This window comes from Somniosus microcephalus, chromosome 6 (assembly GCF_052327205.1).
Source record: "Somniosus microcephalus isolate GS21.2 chromosome 6, FLI_Smic_1.0, whole genome shotgun sequence".
NCBI classification, from domain to species: domain Eukaryota; kingdom Metazoa; phylum Chordata; class Chondrichthyes; order Squaliformes; family Somniosidae; genus Somniosus; species Somniosus microcephalus.
Window position 1 is genome coordinate 6,089,501 of NC_140992.1, and position 18,507 is coordinate 6,108,007.

General features: G+C 48.0%; 1 protein-coding gene across 1 annotated transcript in view; it reads right to left on the reverse strand.

Moving 5' to 3' along the window:
* The window catches only part of LOC147115399 (scavenger receptor cysteine-rich domain-containing protein DMBT1-like), a 63,284-nt gene extending 45,316 nt beyond the window's left edge, over window positions 1-17,968 (reverse strand). The window contains exons 1-3 of the mRNA XM_085989575.1: window positions 17,926-17,968; window positions 17,680-17,748; window positions 13,493-13,804 (exon numbers count right to left, since the gene is read on the reverse strand). Coding sequence (XP_085845701.1) covers window positions 13,493-13,804; window positions 17,680-17,748; window positions 17,926-17,968 — 424 coding nt within the window. The remainder of the gene's footprint in view (window positions 1-13,492; window positions 13,805-17,679; window positions 17,749-17,925) is intronic.
* Window positions 17,969-18,507: the final 539 nt, after the last annotated feature.

The window sequence follows — 18,507 nt, forward strand, 5'->3', positions numbered from 1 at the left end:
GTGGGGGGGGGGCGGGGCGGTTAGGCTCTCTGTTCTTGGAGGTGCCCATTGCCTGGCACTTGCATTTGCATGGCACGAATGTTACCTGCCGCATATCAACCCAAGCCTGGAGGTTTTCCGAGCCTTACTGCAGGTGGCACGGACTGCTTCATTATTTGAGAAATTACGAATGGAACTGGACACGGTGCAATCATCAGTGAACAACCACACTTCTGACATTATGATGGAGGTAAGTTGACTGATGAAGCTGCTGATGATGATTAGGTCTAGGACACTGTCCTGAGGATCTCCTGCAGTGATGTCGTGGGGCTGAGATGATTAGCCTCCAAAAACCACAAACATATTTCTTTGTTCTAGGTATGACTCCAGCCACAGAACATTTCCCCCCTTATTCCCATTGACTTCAAATTAAATAGGGCCCCGGGGTGTCACATCGACCTGAAACGTTAAATCTGTTTCTCTCTCCACAGATGCTGCCTGACCTGTGGAGTATTTCCAGCACTTTCTCTTTTTACTTCCTTGGTGTAACACTCCCATAAATGCTGCCTTGATATCATGGACATTCACTCTCAGCTCACCTCTGGACTTAATCTCATTTGTCCATGTTTCGACCAAGGCTGCAACGAGATATGCAGCTGAGTGGTCCTGGCGGAACCCAAACCGGGCATCAGTTAGCAGGTTATTGGTGAATAAGTGCCACTTGATAGCACTGTCGACGATACCTTCCATCACTTTGCTAATGATTGAGAGTAGGCTGATGGGGCAGAAATTGGGCGGATTGTATTTGTTCTGTTTTGTGTGGACAGGACATACCTTGGCAATTTTCCAGTTCGTTGGTTAGATGTCAGTGTTGCAGCTGTATTGGAATCTACTTCGCTGGTGGCTCGGCTAGTTCTGGAGCAGAAGTCTTCAGCACCACAGCCGTGATGTTATCGGGGTTCGTAGTCATCGCTGTTTCCAGTGCCCTCGGCCATTTCTTTGATATTACCTTGAGTGAATCGATATCGCCGAAGACCTCAGGAGGAGGCCCAGATGAATCATCAACTCGGCATTTCTGGATGAATATGTTTGCTAACGTTTCAGCATTGTCACTAACTATAAAGATATTACATATACAGCACAAGCAGTGAGCTCGATAAATTTAGCATATAGTGCTCAGGCAGTGATCGATATAAACATCGCACATTCTGCCCGGGCAATTATCACAGGAAGTTAGCACTGTAAATACAGCACATCGATCACAGGCAATTAACAGAAACGATTAGCATTATCAATACAGCACCGATGCCACTCAGGCAGAGAACAATACATTTTGGAAGTAAGGATAGGGATAGGAAGTGCAGTTTCATTATGTGATTTAAAATGGAGTAGGGGATCACAGGGGCAGCAAACGTAGACAAGGCCACCGTCAAACAGACATAATCCCAAGCTTTGTATCTTGAGAATAGAATATAAAACCAACAGTGTCTTCGTTGAGCTCCAGTTGAAGTATTGTGTATGTGCACCATGATAGGCATTTCTGAATTCCACATTCTACATTCCGCCAGACCTCGAAGCCTAGATTTTCGGATCTGTGATACTTTAATGCTGGTGAGCAGGAGGGAGGGTGATTAGACAAGATGGCTAATGTGCAACGGTGCTGGTTTGGCGGGCCGAATGGTCTCCTGCTATGCTTCAACATCCTATTAGTGTAGAATCGAAGCCCCACCTAAGCTAGCATGACAGGGATCTCATCATTGATACCTCAGGGTCTTACTGAAGTAGTATTGAAATTTCTGCAGTCTTCAGAAATACATGTTGCATACCTATTAACTGGAATGGACAACTATTTTAGGCTTTGCATAACGCTATGTGCCCGCTTGATATAAAGTACCATCTATTTATATATTAAATTGCATATCTTAAGTAGGTGGAGCACGTAACATCCACCAAACTTACTTCCTGTTGTTTTACTTTTGACAACTTTATTGTTTCAGTTAATTCCTTCAATAACGTTTTTGTTTCAAGGACTCAGCATTTCACAAAAGCCTGGGCTTGGAGTGGATTTGTGACGCTCGCAGTTGATACAGATTCTCCAAATTGAGCATGTGCAGGGTTCCCAATTTTCCAACAAGCATGTGTATCAATTAGTATATATATCTTCTATCTTTTTTCCGCTTATTGTTTCCCGAATTATTTGAAAAGCAGCTAGAAGTCAATTGCCATACTGGTAAAGTATATAGAATTGTTAAACAGTGAAGCTCGCCTCGTGTGTGACAAACAGATAATTTTGAAGAAAAAACAGTCCAATTATCACCCATATTATAATCAGTTAGAATATGTAGAGTTTCTAATTACTGTATATTTGTGTGTGTGAAAGAGAGTACAACTTTCAACTTCTATTGGATTGCAGAAGGTGTGGTAGTGGGTTGGTCACTCATTATACACCCATCCCAATATCACCTTCCATTGACATCAATGAGTCCAATGTTAAAAGAAACAGAAGAACTGTAATTTAATTAATTGGGAAGGAAAATTAATTGGGAAGGAAAATCAATCGGCGTGTAAAACGGACAGCTAATGCAATACCTCATATTTTCGCCCCTGCTGAAATTAAAAGATCAAGCCAGAGAGAAAGAGAGAGAGATAGATGAAGAGCGTAAAAAATAGGAGCAGGAGTCGGCCATTCGGCCCTTCGAGCCTGCCCCGACATTCAATAAGATCATGGATGATCTTCCACCTCAATCCACTTTCCTGCCCGATCCCCATATACCTCGATTCCCCTAGTGCCCAAACATCCATCGATCTCAGTCTTGAACATAGTCAACGACTGAGCATCTACAGCCCTCTGGGGTGGAGAATTCCAAAGATAAAAAGTAGCAGAAATAAAGACAGAGCCATCGGGTCATAGAGTCATAGAGTTATACAGCACGGATAGAGGCCCTTCGGCCCATCGTGTCCACGCCGGCCATCAAGCCCTGTCTAATCTAATCCCATATTCCAGCATTTGGTCCGTAGCCTTGTATGCTATGGCATTTCAAGTGCTCATCCAAATGCTTCTTAAATGTTGTGAGGGTTCCTGCCTCCACAACCCTTTCAGGCAGTGAGTTCCAGACTCCAGCCACCCTCTGGGTGAAAAAGTTCTTTCTCAAATCCCCTCTAAACCTCCCGCCCTTTACCTTGAATCTATGCCCCCTAGTTATTGACCCCTCTACTAAGGGAAAAAGCTCCTCAGCATCCATCCTATCTATGCCCCTCATAATTTTGTACACCTCAATCATGTCCCCCTTCAGCCTCCTCTGCTCCAAGGAAAACAAACCCAATCTGCCCAGTCTCTCTTCATAGCTGAAGCGCTCCAGCCCTGGTAACATCCTGGTGAACCTCCTCTGCACCATCTCCAACGCAATCACATCCTTCCTGTAGTGTGGCGATCAGAACTGCACACAGTATTCCAGCTGTGGCCTAACCAGTGTTTTATACAGCTCCATCATAACCTCCTTGCTCTTATATTCAATGCCTCGGCTAATGAAGGCAAGTATCCCATATGCCTTTTTTACCACCTTATCCACCTGTTCCGCTGCCTTCAGGGATCTGTGTACTTGCGCACCCAGATCCCTCTGACCCTCCATCTTGCCTAGGGTCTTACCATTCATTGTGTATTCCCTTGCCTTGTTAGTCCCCCCAAAGTGCATCACCTCGCACTTTTCCGTGTTAAATTCCATTTGCCACTGTTCCGCCCATCTGACCAACACATCTATATCGTCCTGCAGACTGAGGCTACCCTCCTCGCTATTTACCACCCTACCAATTTTTGTATCATCCGCAAACTTACTGATCATACCTTTTACATTCATATCCAAGTCATTAATGTAGACCACAAACAGCAAGGGACCCAGCACCGATCCCTGTGGTACCCCACTGGCCATAGGCTTCCAGTCACAAAAACAACCTTCGACCATCACCCTCTGCCTTCTGCCACTAAGCCAGTTTTGTATCCAATGTGCCAAGGCACCCTGGATTCCATGGGCTCTTACCTTCTTGACCAGTCTCCTGTGCGGGACTTTATCGAAGGCCTTACTGAAATCCATGTATACCACATCCACTGCGTTACCCTCATCCACACACCTAGTCACCCCCTCAAAAAATTCAATCAAATTAGTCAGACATGACCTTCCCTTAACAAAGCTATGTTGACTATCCCTGATTAATCCTTGCCTCTCCAAGTGGAGACAAATTTTGTCCCTCAGAATTTTTTCCAATAATTTTCCTACCACTGATGTTAGGCTCACTGGCCTGTAGTTCCCCGGTTTTTCCCCACTTCCCTTCTTGAATAATGGTACTACATTAGCGGTTCTCCAGTCCTCTGGCACATCCCCTGTGGCCAGAGAGGTCCTGAATATATGTGTTAGAGCCCCCGCAATCTCTTCCTTTGCCTCACACAGCAGCCTGGGATACATTTCATCCGGGCCTGGGGATTTATCCATTTTTAGGCCAGCTAAAACCGCCAATACCTCCTCCCTTTCGATGTTAATATGTTCGAGCATATCACAGTCCCCCCGCCCTATTTCTATGTCTACATCGTCCTTCTCCATGGTGAAAACAGATGCAAAAAATTCACTTAGAACCCCTCCTACATCTTCTGGCTCCACACACAGATTGCCACTTTTTTCCCTAATGGGCCCTATTTTTTCCCTAGTTATCCTCTTACCCTTAATATACTTATAAAACATCTTATGATTTTCCTTTATTTTGCTCGCCAGTGTTATTTCATGGCCCCTCCTTGATCTCCTAATTTCTTTTTTAAGTATCCCCCTGCACTTTTTGTACTCCTCTAGGGCTTCCTCCGTCTTTAGCCTTTTGTATCTGCCAAAAGCCCTCCTTTTTTTCCTAATCCATTCTCGTATATCCCCTGACATCCAAGGTTCCCTGTGGTTTTTGGAACCACCCTTGACCTTTATGGGAACATGTTGCCATTGTATGATCTCAATCTCCCTCCTGAAAGCCTCCCATTGCTCCGATGCGGATTTTCCTACAAGTAGCTGATCCCAGTCCATTTTGGCCAGATCCTGCCTTATCCTATTAAAATCGGCCTTCCCCCAATTTAGAACCTTTATTTCCGGCCCATCCCTGTCCTTTTCCATGGCCACCTTAAATCTCACCATATTATGGTCACTGTCACCAACGTGCTCACCTACTAGCACTTTTCCACTTGGCCGGCCACATTCCCTAGAATTAGGTCCAGTACCGCCCCCTCTCTTGTAGGACTTTCTACATGCTGGCTCAAAAAGCTCTCCTGGATGCACTTTAAGAATTCTACACCCTCTGAGCCTTTCACACTCTGACTATCCCAGTTAATATTGGGGAAGTTGAAATCCCCCATTATTATTACCCTATTATTTGCACATTCCTCTGAGATTTGTCTACATATCTATTCCTCTATCTCCCCCTGACTGTTTGGAGGCCTATAGTACACTCCCAGCAAAGTGCTTGCCCCCTTTTTGTTTTTAAGCTCCACCCATATGGCCTCATTAGAGGAACCTGCTAATATATCATCCCTCCTTACAGCAGTAATTGACTCCTTAATTAATATTGCGACACCCCCTCCTCTTATACCTCCCCCTCTGTCTCGCCTGAAGATTCTGTACCCCGGAATATTGAGCTGCCAGTCTTGCCCCTCCCTCAACCATGTCTCCGTGATAGCAACAATATCATATTCCGGGTGGCTTTATTCATCGAAATGTCACCTCTTATGATTTGAATTCTGAAAGCAGACCTACAGCTTCTAATTATAACTTGATTACCATTCGTATGTTGATAATAGTTAGAAAATATAAATTATCGAAATTCTAACAGCTGTCAATCTCATGGCGGAGAACAAAGGAAGTGGGTGGATAATTTAAGTTCATTCAAATAAAAATCAATCAGTTCAATTTTGAAAGGAAGCAGATAATTATCTGTTGTGTTTTATTGCTAGCTAGTTACCAGAATATTTACGTTTTCATAAGCTGTGGGTTTAGAAATGATTTTAATGTGATAAGGCAGAATGTGGCCGAAGTCGACTGGGATCAGCTATTTGTAGGAAAACCCACATCAGAGCAGTGGGACTCTTTCAGAAAGGAAATAGAGAGAGTAAAACGGCAACATGTTCCCGTAAAGGTCAAGGGTGGGACCAACAAGCCCAGGGAACCCTGGATATCAAGGGATATACGAGAATGGATTAGGAAAAAAAGGGAGGCTTTTGGCAGATACAAAGGACTAAAAATAGTGGAAGACCTAGAGGAGTATAGAAAGTGCAGGGGGGTACTTAAAAAATAAATTACGAGAGCAAAGAGGGGGCATGAAATAACACTGGCAGGCAAAATAAAGGAAAATCCCACGGTATTTTATAAGTATATTAAGGGCAACAGGATAACCAGGGAAAGAGTAGCGCCCATTAGCAAAGTGGCAATCTGTGTGTAGAGCCAGAACATGTAGGTGATGTTTTAAATGAATATTTTGCATCCGTGTTCACTATGGAGAAGGACGATGTAGGCATAGAAATCAAGCAGGGGGATTGCGATATAATTGAACAAATTAGTATCGAGAGGGAGGAGGTACTAACGGTTAAGCGGGCTTAAAATTGGATAAATCCCCAGGACCAGAAAAGATGTATCCCAGGCTGCTGTGTGAGGCAAGGGAGGAGATTGCAGGGGCTCTGACACAAATTTTCAGAACCACTCTGGCCACAGGGGAGGTGCCGGAGGACTGGAGAACAGCTTCGTAGTATTATTATTCAAGAAGGGTAGTAGCGATAAACCAGGGAACTGCAGGCCAGTGAGCCTAACATCAGTGGTAGGGAAATTATTGGAAAAAATTCTGAAGAACAGAATTAGTCTCCACTTGGAGAGGAAAGGATAAATCAAGAATAGTCAGCACGGCTTTGCCAGGGGGAGATCATGTCTGACCAATTTGATTCAATTTTTCGAGGAGGTGACTAGGTGTGTGGATGAGGGTAGTGCAGTTGATGTGGTCTACATACGCTTCAGTAAGGCTTTTGACAAAGTCCCGCATGGGAGACTGGTCAAGAAGGTAAGAGCCCATGGGATCCAGGGCAACTTGGCACATTGGATCCAAAATTGGCTTATTGACTGGGAGCAGAGGGTAATGGTCGAACCTTGCTTTTGTGACTGGAATACTGTGTTCAGTGGTGTACCGCAGGGATCGGTGCCGGGTCCTTTGCTGTTTGTAGTGTACATTAATGATTTTTATTTGAATGTAGGAGGTATGATCAGTAAGTTTGCAGATGACACGAACATTTGTGGGGTAGTAAATAGCGAAGAGGTAAGCCTCAGGTTACAGGACGATATAGACAGGTTGGTCAGCTGGGCAGAACAGTGGCAAATGGAATTTAACCCTGAAAAGTGTGAGGTGATGCATTTTGGGAGGACTAACGAGGCAAGGAAATACACAATGAATGGTAGGACCCTAGGAAGGACAGAGGATCAGAGGGACCTTGGTGTGCATGTACATCGATCCCAGAAGGCAGCAGGACAGGTAGATATGGGATACTTGCCTTCATTAGCCGAGGCATAGAATATAAGAGCAGGGAGGTTATGGTGGAGCTGTACAAAAGGCAAGTTAGGCCACAACTGGAATACTGTGTGCAGTTCTGGTTGTGACACTGTAAGAAGGATGTGATTGCATTGGAGAGGGTGCAGCAGAGATTCACCAGGCTGTTACCTGGGCTGCAGCGCTTCAGCTATGAAGAGAGACTGGACAGGCTGGGGTTGTTTTCCTTAGAGCCGAGAAGGCTGAGGGGGGACCTGATTGAGGTGTACAAAATTGTGAGGGGCATAGATAGGGTAGATCGAAAGGAACTTATCCCCTTAGTAGAGGGGTCAATAACCAGCGGGCATAGTTTCAAGGTAAAGATCAGGAGATTTAGAGGGGATTTGAGAGAAAACTTTTTCACCCAGAGGGTGGTTGGAATCTGGAACTCACTGGCTGAAAGGGTGGTAGAGGCAGGGACCCTCACAACATTCAAGAAGCATTTAGATGAGCACTTGAAACGCCATAGCATACAAGGCTACGGACCAAGTGCAGAAAAATGGGATTAGAATAGACAGGACTTGATGGCCGAGTCGGACACGATGGGCCGAACGGCCTCTTTCTGTGCTGTATAACTCTATGACTCTATGGCCTAGAAATTCAGTTGGCTGCTCCAGCCATTAGCGCCTTAGGAGGAGCAGATCTCGAGCGCTAGGCGCTTAGCGCCCGGGCGCAGTGCGATCTGCGCCTCGCCCCAACTTCAGTAGACATTTAGCGCTGGCGCAAAGTCTTTGCGCATGCTCAGCTGCGCGCGCAGATCATGACGTCATTTTGTCATGCAACGCCCTTTGTGTGCCCGGAACAGGAACTTCACTCGCGCTGCCCCATTGTGCGCCGGGCGGCCCTAACGACTGTGAAGTGGAATGGTACACAGCCGAGGCGGGCCGCGGGGAGCGCAAATTAAAGGGCACTTACCCTGCACTATAAAGGGCAGCCATCTTGCAGCATTCATTCTTGTGCAACGGATTTTTGGAGAGAGACCAAGGAAGAGAGCTTACTGCTTTGGCCCAACACTAGGACAGGTCTTTTTGGCTTCAGGCCAGAGCTTTGCAATTATCTTTGCCTTCATTGAGATCTCAGTGTTTGCCAGCATATTATGGGGGCTGCATTGGGTGCCAACGCTGAGTTTCAGCCTTATGTCGGAAGGGCTTACAGACGCCGTGAGAGAGCGGCAGCCCTGGCTAGATGCAGAGGGGGCAACAGGCGTCACCAAGTGAGGCCTTACCCACCCAGGGTATACCACCAGCAGTTCTCCTATCTCAACATGTCTGCCGCGCAGTGTGTTAGGAGGCTGCGATTCAGAAGGGAGGTGGTTGCAGACTTCTGCCAGCTGCTGCACAGAGATCTGCATCCACAGCTGATGCGCAGGACGTCTGTGTCGGTGGCAGTGAAGGTGACGGTGGCTCTCAACTTCTATGCCACCGGCTCCTTCCAATCCGCTGCTGGGGACATCGCTAACATCTCCCAGTTCGCCATGCATTGCTGCATCCGCCAGGTGACCAATGCCCTTTTCAGAAGGAGACGTCAATTCATCTCCTTCCCCATGACCCTGGACAAGCAGCAGCAGCGTGCAGTGGGATTTGCAAGAATAGCGGGCTTCCCCATGGTGCAGGGCGCCATTGACTGCATGCATGTGGCTTTGCGGGCACCTCTGGAGCATGCCGAGGATTACCGCAACCGGAAGGGCTACCATTCCCTCAACGTACAGCTGGTGTGTGACCACAGGCAGCGCATCCTAGCTGTCAATGCCCGCTTTCCAGGCAGCAGCCACGATGCCTTTATCCTGCGACAGACAACTGTGGCTGACATGTTCCAGGCACAGCCTCACCCAAGAGGATGGCTTATCGGGGACAAAGGCTATCCTTTGTGTACCTGGCTCATGACCCCGCTCTGCGCGCCCACGACCCCTGCTGAAGAGGCATACAACGAGAGCCATCAAGCGACCAGGAACCTCATCGAACAAACAATCGGCATCCTGAAGCAACGGTTCCGCTGTCTGGATCACTCCGGGGGAGCCCTCCAGTATTCGCAGGAGCGAGTCTCCCAATTCGTCGTCGTTTGCTGCATGCTGCACAACCTGGCTATCCGCAGGACTCAGGCACTGCCACCTCACGTTGGACCACCACCTCAGGAGGAGGAGCAGGAGGAGCATGAGGAGGAGGAGGACGAGGAGTACCAGCCCAGGAGGGAGGCAGAAGGTCCAAGGGCCGCCCGTCGGCGGCTTATTGAACGTCACTTCTAGGACCCCTGTCAGGGAATGGCTTGTGCCAATGAAAGAACATGATTGCAGCCGCTCCGGAAGCCCTCAGCCGGTTAAGGCAACAAACACTTCAAAGATCAAACATGGACAATGTGAATAAATAAAATGGTTTATTGTACAAACTCAGGGCCCTTCCCACATGAAAACCAAGAACACACAAAACCCCCAAAAAACACTCACACACATGACTCACTCCCACAACCTGGGGAGGATTAACAAAAGATGTAAACAAAAATGGCCTCATCCTCGGCCTTCAAAAAACAACCATTCCAAAAAACACAACATTTGGACACACCCTCTACTTTGTGTCCCGCGAGGGCGATGCCTTCTGCAAACTTTGCCGGCCCCTGGACGCCCTGCTGCTCCTCCTCAAAGTGAGGCCAGTGGCTGCTACAAGACTGGGGGAAGGCTCCTGAGGGGCACATGTCGTGATGGCAGATGCCCTTGGGGGTCGGCCTAGAAGAGGTCTGGCCCTCGAGGGGCCGGCTGGTGAATGCTGCAGCTGTGGCTGGCCAGCATCAGTCACTGCAGCAGCTCGTGGCAGCTCCACTGGGGGAGTGGCAGTGGTGGCTGGAGGAATGGGGGCAAGCTGGCGGATGGCAGGCACTCGCTGGTCACCTGAGACACTGGCACTCACCCGGGCCAGCACTGCAGCATGCGCAGCAATCTGCCGAGGGACAGACCGCTGTGCTGCTGCAGCGCGCCGGGTGCCCTGGCGATGCCAGGCTGACACAGCGAGTGTGGCAGCAGTGAGTGCCCATGTTGCCCTGTTCTGTGACTGCATCAGAGCAGCCAGTGACTGCACGGCACCACTGATCACCTGGCCAGTCGCTGCCAGAGAGGTCCGGAATTTGGTGACACTCCGAGACAGGGAGTCGATGGCCTCAGGCATCCGTCCCACTACCCCCATGAGCTCCGTGTGCCGGCGCTCCGAGTCCGCGGACATGTCCTCGAGGCGGCGCATCTCCTCGGCGTTGACCGTCTCCGGACTGGAGGCCGGACTCTCCCTCTGGGGAGAAGGCCGCCAAACTGGCCGACCCTTCCTGCGTTGCTGGACGCCGCTGGGCCCAGCAATTGGACTCCCCTCTGACCCTTCCCCCCTCTGGGGAGAAGGCCGCTGAGCTTCCACCCCCCTCCCGCATTTCTGTAGGCTGCTGGTCCCAGGAGCTACACTCCCCTCCGACACTTCCCCCACGCTCCCCTCCTGGGAAGACGTCTCCCCTACAGTGGCATGGCTTGCCGCGGCTGAGGGTTCCCCTGATGGGCCGCCTTCCTCTTGCTCCTCCTCCTCCCCCTCTTCTGAGGGCCTGTCACTGGCAACTTCAGGGGCCTCCTCCTCACTATCTGAAAGCAGGAAGGCACAAGAGTAGCTTTAGAGTGAGGAGAGGGCATCAGCGAGGGATGCATGAGTGGTGGCATTCAGCGCATTGGTCGGACAGTGGCAAAGGATGTAGATCTGATGCACAAGTGGGACGAGAGATGTCCAAAAGGTGATGTCCTTACCATTGGTGCCCAGAACAGTGTCGGCATCTCCAGATGCAACAGGGCCAATCACCTGGGCACCCATGATGCGCTCCACGTGCTGTTGCAGCTCGGTGAGTGGCTGGATCTGGGGTCCGCCTCCCCCGGTCACAGTCCGGCTCCTCTTATTATTGGCCAGCTTGGCCTGCAAGAGAAAGGACGGCCTCTAAGTACAGTGTGTAGCCCTGATCTTGTGTGCACTGCCTTTCATGGTGGAATAGCCTGGCCAGTGTGTAGCCCTGATCTTGTGTGCACTGCCTCCCATGGTCGAATAGCCTGGCCAGTGTGTTAAGTGCACAATGTGCAATTGATGTTCATGACTGTCCCATAGCTGCTGCATGAGGGCTGGCCATTAGGGCTTTCAGGTCCCTTTGCCCATAATGTGAGGTGCACATGCAAGGATGAGGAGGACACTGGAAAGGGTACTCACCCTGACAATCCTGGCGAGGTCATTGAGCTTTTTGCAGCATTGTACAGCGCTCCTGGGGACCTCACTGTTGGATGTCACCCTGGTGGCGACATGCCTCCAGGCTCTCCGGTAGATGCGGGCCGGCGGCTTCCTCCCATTGTCTGGGAACAAAATATGGCGTCTCTTCTCCACAGCACTATCCAGCAGCCTCAAATCATGCTCTGAGAAGCGCTGCACTCGTTCACGGGCCTTCTCCATACTTTGAGGCGCTATTTGGGTCCAGCAGCTGTGTTCAGGCCTAGCTGGAGGGCTCCAGTGCCCAGGGTGTGGCAGCAGACCAAGTCGACCCTTCCCCCTTAAGAGCTGGCCGGCGCCAGGGTGTCTGCTGTCAATCAAGAAATGTCCGCACCTGCACTGCGCCCGGCCTCGGCGGTATCGCTCAGCACCTCCGGCTAAGCGCCTAAAGAGAACCGTGCATCGCCAGTTTTAGCGCTCGAGCAAACTCTTAAGGCGAAGCTAATGAATATCGGCGATGTGGCCTCGAATTTACGCCGGGCGCAAACTTTAGCGGCTGCCCGACTTTACCGCCCCAAAAGTGGCTATAATGAATTTCTAGGCGTATGACTCTAAAGGTGCTAGCCGAGAGCAGGAGACAGAGATAGAGACAGAGCCAGCGACACACAGCCAGGAACCAAATCAGAGAAAACAAAATCCAACTTTAAAAAGCAATCCGGCAGAAAGTCAAAAACACGTATTACCAGACATGGAGTCCCCAAACAAAGAGCCGGCAGATGCTAAATTGGCGGGATACTTGTTCTTAACAATTTTTGATTCGGCAATAAATAATTAAAATTACCTCTCATTCTGCCTCTCTCCTGTAAGAAACTCAGTAAATGAGTGTATTCTCGTGCCTGCAGGACTGGGATTCGGAACTCAATGGTCCAGAAATTCGGGTCGGGGGCTTCCCGCGGGTGCAAGCCCCCGATCTGCACTTACCTTGCACACCGGCCGTTGAGCTCTGGCCCCCGTGCAATTCTGATCCGGGGCCTGGTCCAGCTGCTGGCGTGCAGTGCTTGCGTATGCAGTTAGTTCGAAGCATCCCTCGAATCACGTGGGCCATGGGGAGCCAATCGGAGCAGGGAATGCTCCATTCATAAGTCTGACAAGAAGAGCTGTCAAGACTTATAAATACTGCGGCCCCAAAACAGCATTAAGTTTTAAAAAAAAAAAATTTTAAATCACATTTTTAAAATAAACTATAAATTACATGAAATAACTATTTTAAACAATAATTTAAACTTTTGAAAAAAATGATTTTATTTTCTAACGGGGCTAAAAATAAACTTACCTTGCTTTAAAGTATTTAAAAATAATAAACCTGTGGAAAAAATGTTTTAATTTTAATTAATTCACCACTTGCCTTGTAAAAAGCAGGCCTTATGCCTGCTTTTTACATTTCTAACTTCTGCAGACTTACCCTCCCGGGAAAACCTGTAAAGAAAAACGAAGTTCGATGCGCACGTGCAGCCCCTTGTGCGCACGCGTTCGACTTCTTAACCCCTTCATTCAGAGGAACGGAAGTGCCGGTTTCCCGTGCTTTCAGTGGGCCTACGGGTGAGTACCCCGTGCGTACTCACCCGTGGAGACCCGAATTTCTGGGCATGGATAATTTTCTTTCAAACGATTAAAACATGTCAATCAAAATATTCCACTGTAATTAGCAACAACACAAATACCTTTACAGACGACGGTTACAATCGCCCCAGTTTCGCAGTTCTGCTGGCCCACAGCACTGGACGCGCATTCCCACAGTGAAGGCTCGGTTCCCTTGCACTGAACCTTATCCAGTAAAACAGGTCCCGTTTCTCGTGAGATCGGATTGGTTACTGATGTGTGAAAATATTGGCAGCCAATCTGCCTGCAGACGACTTCTCCATTAGCTGAGTTCCACAGACTGCTACAGACAGAGCCCCACTGGCCTCGGTAATAAACCTTCAGTTCCCCGGCGCATGGCGCCACCGGGCCCACCAATCTCACGTCTCTGAGCTCTGTTAAAATTTAAAGAGAAACACTAATTGATTTCCCAAAACTTGAACTGAAATAATCATCTAAGAATCATTATAAACCACTTTAGAACATGACACTTAAACTACATTGATTAAAAAGGAATATTAAATTACTTTGTGCAAAAATTGCCTCTTTCTTCTACGTTTTGTAGTTTTAAGATTTTAAGATTTTACATAACATAAGATGTAGGAGCAGGAGTAACTCATTCAAGTTTGCAGACGACACAAAGTTGGGTGGGCGTGTGTGCTGTGAGGAGGATGCTGAGAAACTCCAGCATGATTTGGACAGGTTGGGTGATTGGGCAGATGCATGGCAGATGCAGTATAATGTGGATAAATGCGAGGTTATCCACTTTGGTGGCAAAAACAGGAAGACAGATTATTATCTGAACAGCAATAGATTGGGAGAAAGGGACGTGCAACGAGACGTGGGTGTCCTTGTGCACCAGTCACTGAAGGTAAGCATGCAGGTGCAGCAGGCGGTTAAGAAGGCAAATGGCATGTTGGCCTTCGTAGCGAGAGGCTTTGAGTAAAGTAACAAGGATGCTTTGCTGCAGTTGTACAGAGCCTTGGTGAGACCACACCTTGAGTATGGTGTGCAGTTTTCGTCGCCTTATCTGAGGAAAGATGTTCTTGCCATGGAGGGAGTGCAACGAAGATTCACCAGACTGATAACTCGGATGGCAGGAATGATGTATGAGAAGAGATTGGGTCGATTAGGCTCATACTCGCTGGAGTGTAGAAGAATGAGAGGGGATCACATTGAAACTTATAACATTCTAACAGGACTAGGCAGACTAGATGCAGGAAGGATGTTCCCGATGGTGGGGGAGTCCAGAATCAGGGGTTACAGTCTAAAGATAAGGGGTAAGCCATTTAGGACAGACATGAGGGGCAATTTCTTCACCCAGAGAGTGGTGGACATGTGTAATTCTCTATAACAGAAGGCAGTTGAGGACAATTCATTGAATATATTCAAGAAGAAGTTAGATATATTTCTTAAGGCTAAAGGGATCAAGGGATATGGGGAGAAGGCAGGGACAGGGTACGGAGTTTGGATGATCAGCCATGATCTCATTGAATGGCGAAGCAGTCTCGAGGGTCCGAATGGCCTACTCCTGCTCCTATCTTCTATATTTATATGTTTCTATTTGGCCCCTAGAGCCTGCTCCGCCATTCAATAAGATCAAGGCTTCCCTGCCCGCTCCATATAACCCTTGACCCCTTTACCTTTCAAAAATCTGTCCATCTCCACCTTAAGTATATTCAATGACCCAGCCTCCACAGCGCTCTCGGGAAGAGAATTTCAAAGATTCACAACCCTCTGAGAGAAGAAATTCCTCCTCATTTCCGATTTAAACGGGTGATCCCTCATTATGAAATGATGCCCCCTAGTTCTAGATACCCCCACGAGGGGAAACATCCTCTCTGTATCTACCCTGCCAAGCCCCTTCAGAATCTTATATGTTTCAAGAAGATCCCTTCTCATTCTTCTAAACACCAATGAATATAGGCTCTGTCTTTCTTCATAATACAACCCCTTCATATCTGGAATCAATCTCGTGAAATTTCTCTGAACTGCCCCCAATGCAAGTATATCCTTCCTGAAAGAAGGAGACGAAAACTGTACGCAGTATCCAGGTGTGGTCTCACCAAACCCCTGTAGTGTTGTAACATGTCTTCCCTAGTTTTATACTCCATTCCCTTTGCAATAAAGGCCAACACGCCATTTGCCTTCCTAATTACTTGCTCAACCTGCATGCTAACATTTTGTGATTCATGTACAAGGATCCCCAGGTCCTTCTATACCTCAGCATTTTGTAATCTCTCCACATTTAAATAATAATTTCCTTTTTTATTTTTCCTACCAAAGTGGATAAGCTCGCATTTTCCCGCATTAACCTCCATCTGCCAGATTTTTGCCCACTCATTATATCCCTTTTGAGATTCTTTGCGACTTCCACACAATTTGTTTTCCCACCTATCTTTGTATCATCAGCAAATTTGGATACTTTGCATTCGGGCCCTTCATCCAAGTCATTAATATGGATTGTAATTATTTGAGGCCCCAGCACTGATTCCTGCGGCACCCAGCTAGTTACAGTTTGCCATACCTGAAAATGACCCATTTAGCTGGACTCTCTGTTTTCTGTTAGTTAGGCAATCCTCTATCGATTCTAATATATTACCCCCAACCGCGTGAGCTCTTGGCCCAGAAATTCGGGTCTCCATGGGTGAGAACGCATGGGGTACTTACCCGTAAGCCCAATGGAAGTGCCGGTTTCGTGCATGCACTGAGCATGCGCGGGAATCCGCCACTTCCGCTCCACTGAAAGAAGGGGTTCAGAGGTGGAACATCTACGCAGGAGAGGCAGTGCTTGCGCATGGAACTTACTTTTTTTTGCAGGTTTTCCCGGGAGGGTAAGTCTCCAGGAGTTACACTTTTAAAAAGCAAGCGCAAGCGCCGCCCACATGCCAAAATAATTATTTGTTTAAAGTTCTATCTCCATCTACATTGAATGGATCGACTTCCCTGTATTATGCGCTCCAATTGCAGCAGGTTTGGGGGCACAGCACTGAGGAAACCGAGCGCCGACCTGTAATGCCAGACCTTTACCGCCGATCTCTAGAAGCACCACTGCGTTTGCATGAATTGCCGCACAATTCCCTCTAGCGCCGGGTGGGATGCGATTTGTAGCGCCTGAAAAGAGCATTAATGACATAAATGGCGTTTGACCCTGGTACCACGTTTCCTTTGCTTCTACTGGTCACAGGCCAAGGGCAAGTTGCCCCCATAAAAAGTGTTCCCTTTCACTGGCGGTAAATTTGAAAGGAAAGGCAGAAAGCAGTGGAAAGCTTTGTTTGGTGAGTTTGAGGATCACTGCTCCATGTAACTTGCTGCACGAACCTGCGCAACCGGTGTTGCATTGATTTATGGGTAGTGTTTCCAGTAACTCTCTCAGCATAATCGGCGCTACATTGGGACGGCAGTGCACATGGCCTTTTAGCAAGAAGTGGGGAAACGTCTAAACAGGATTGATTTCAAGATGCCAGCGACGTTTCCAGTGCATTTGCAGTCCTTAATTTCCATGGAGGGTTGTGCGCTGGCTGTGGGACCCGCTGTGACAGGCGGTGCTGCCACACTGCAAGGCAAACATAGCTCTGTCATTGCCAGTGAGAATCACCAACAGCCTGTTGTTTTTACCTCTGTGCCTTTCTGGGGATACGGATATTAGCTTGATCATTATTAGTAGTATATTGCTGCATAAAACAGCATGTTGATTCCTGCTTAGAAGAGCCAACAATTATACCAAGCTCCCTCTGGAACCCAGAGCAATAGGCTCGGACACTCTGGATCCCTGAATGGCAGGAATATCAAGAGTTCAGCGGGTGATAGATGCCGTGCATAATGCTCTTTGTGCACCAACCAAAGTGAGTTCCTGCTACATATCCCAGGAACCAATTGCAGAGGATACATAGAAGATAGGAGATAGGAGCAGGAGTAGGCCATTCGGCTCCTCGAGCCTGCTCCGCCATTCAATGCGATCATGGCTGATCATCCAAACTTAGTACCCTGTCCCTGCTTTCTCCCCATATCCCTTGATCCCTTTAGCCTTAAGAAATATATCTAACTCCGTCTTGAACATATTTAATGAATTGGCATCTACTACTCTACTGCAGTGGGAGGAGGAGCTCAGGCGGCTGAAGAATCACAAGAGCGCATGTCTGTCCCCAACAGGAGAGGCGTGGCATATTTCTGCTGAGCAAGATGTTTATAAAATCAGTATAAACGATTAGTATCGTAGCTTATTTAATATTTCATGATATATTTATCTCCAAATGTAAAAACTGTTTACCTCTTTCATTCACTGCTTGGACGGAAGCACTTTGACTGGGAGGTTGCACAGAGGATCGAATTGCTGAGACTGAAATACAAAATGTGGGCAATACAATTTCTGAAAATCTGCAGTTAACTGACATTCAATTCAATGCAATAGCAAGGCAGACAGCGAAATGATGCTTTCGCGATGAAAACGCAGGAACGGCGCAACTCCGCTAGCAACTTTCCTATATTCGTATTTGATGGCGCATCAGCTCCTCACCTGGCGTTGCTAGCCCACGCACATAAATAACGGCGCTCTCCATTCGTCTGAGCGTTATTTTGAAAGCAAATTCTGGCCCAGTGTAAATGTCTGAAAATGGCCGTTAATGTCTTTTCTGTGGGCCTGCCACAGTCTCCCAGCAGAGTTGCAGCCTGTGAGGACTGGGAGCGCACATAATTGAAGGCAAAAGTAAATAAGGGCGAACCCAGCACATTCCATACGGAACAGCACTCGCCGCATCAGACCAAGTCAACGACATTAAAACAATAGTCACCCTGTTAACTTCAATGACCTTCCCTGCTAATGTGTTTCAGAGATTCCATTGCGTGAATAAATTCCAGCTGAATTCCCTTCTTGCTAATTTTTCATTTTTTGTCCCTGGTTTTCACCTTCACCGTGAAAGATAAGGGCCTAGAAATTCAGTTGGTTGCGCCAGCAGTTAGCGCCTTAAGAGAAGCGTATAGCGCCCGGGCGCAGCGCAGTTTGCGCCTCGCCCCAAATTAAGTGGACCCATAGCGCCAGCATAAAGTTTAGCGACCGCCCGGCTGCGCACACAGAAAATGACGTCACATCCTCGTGCAA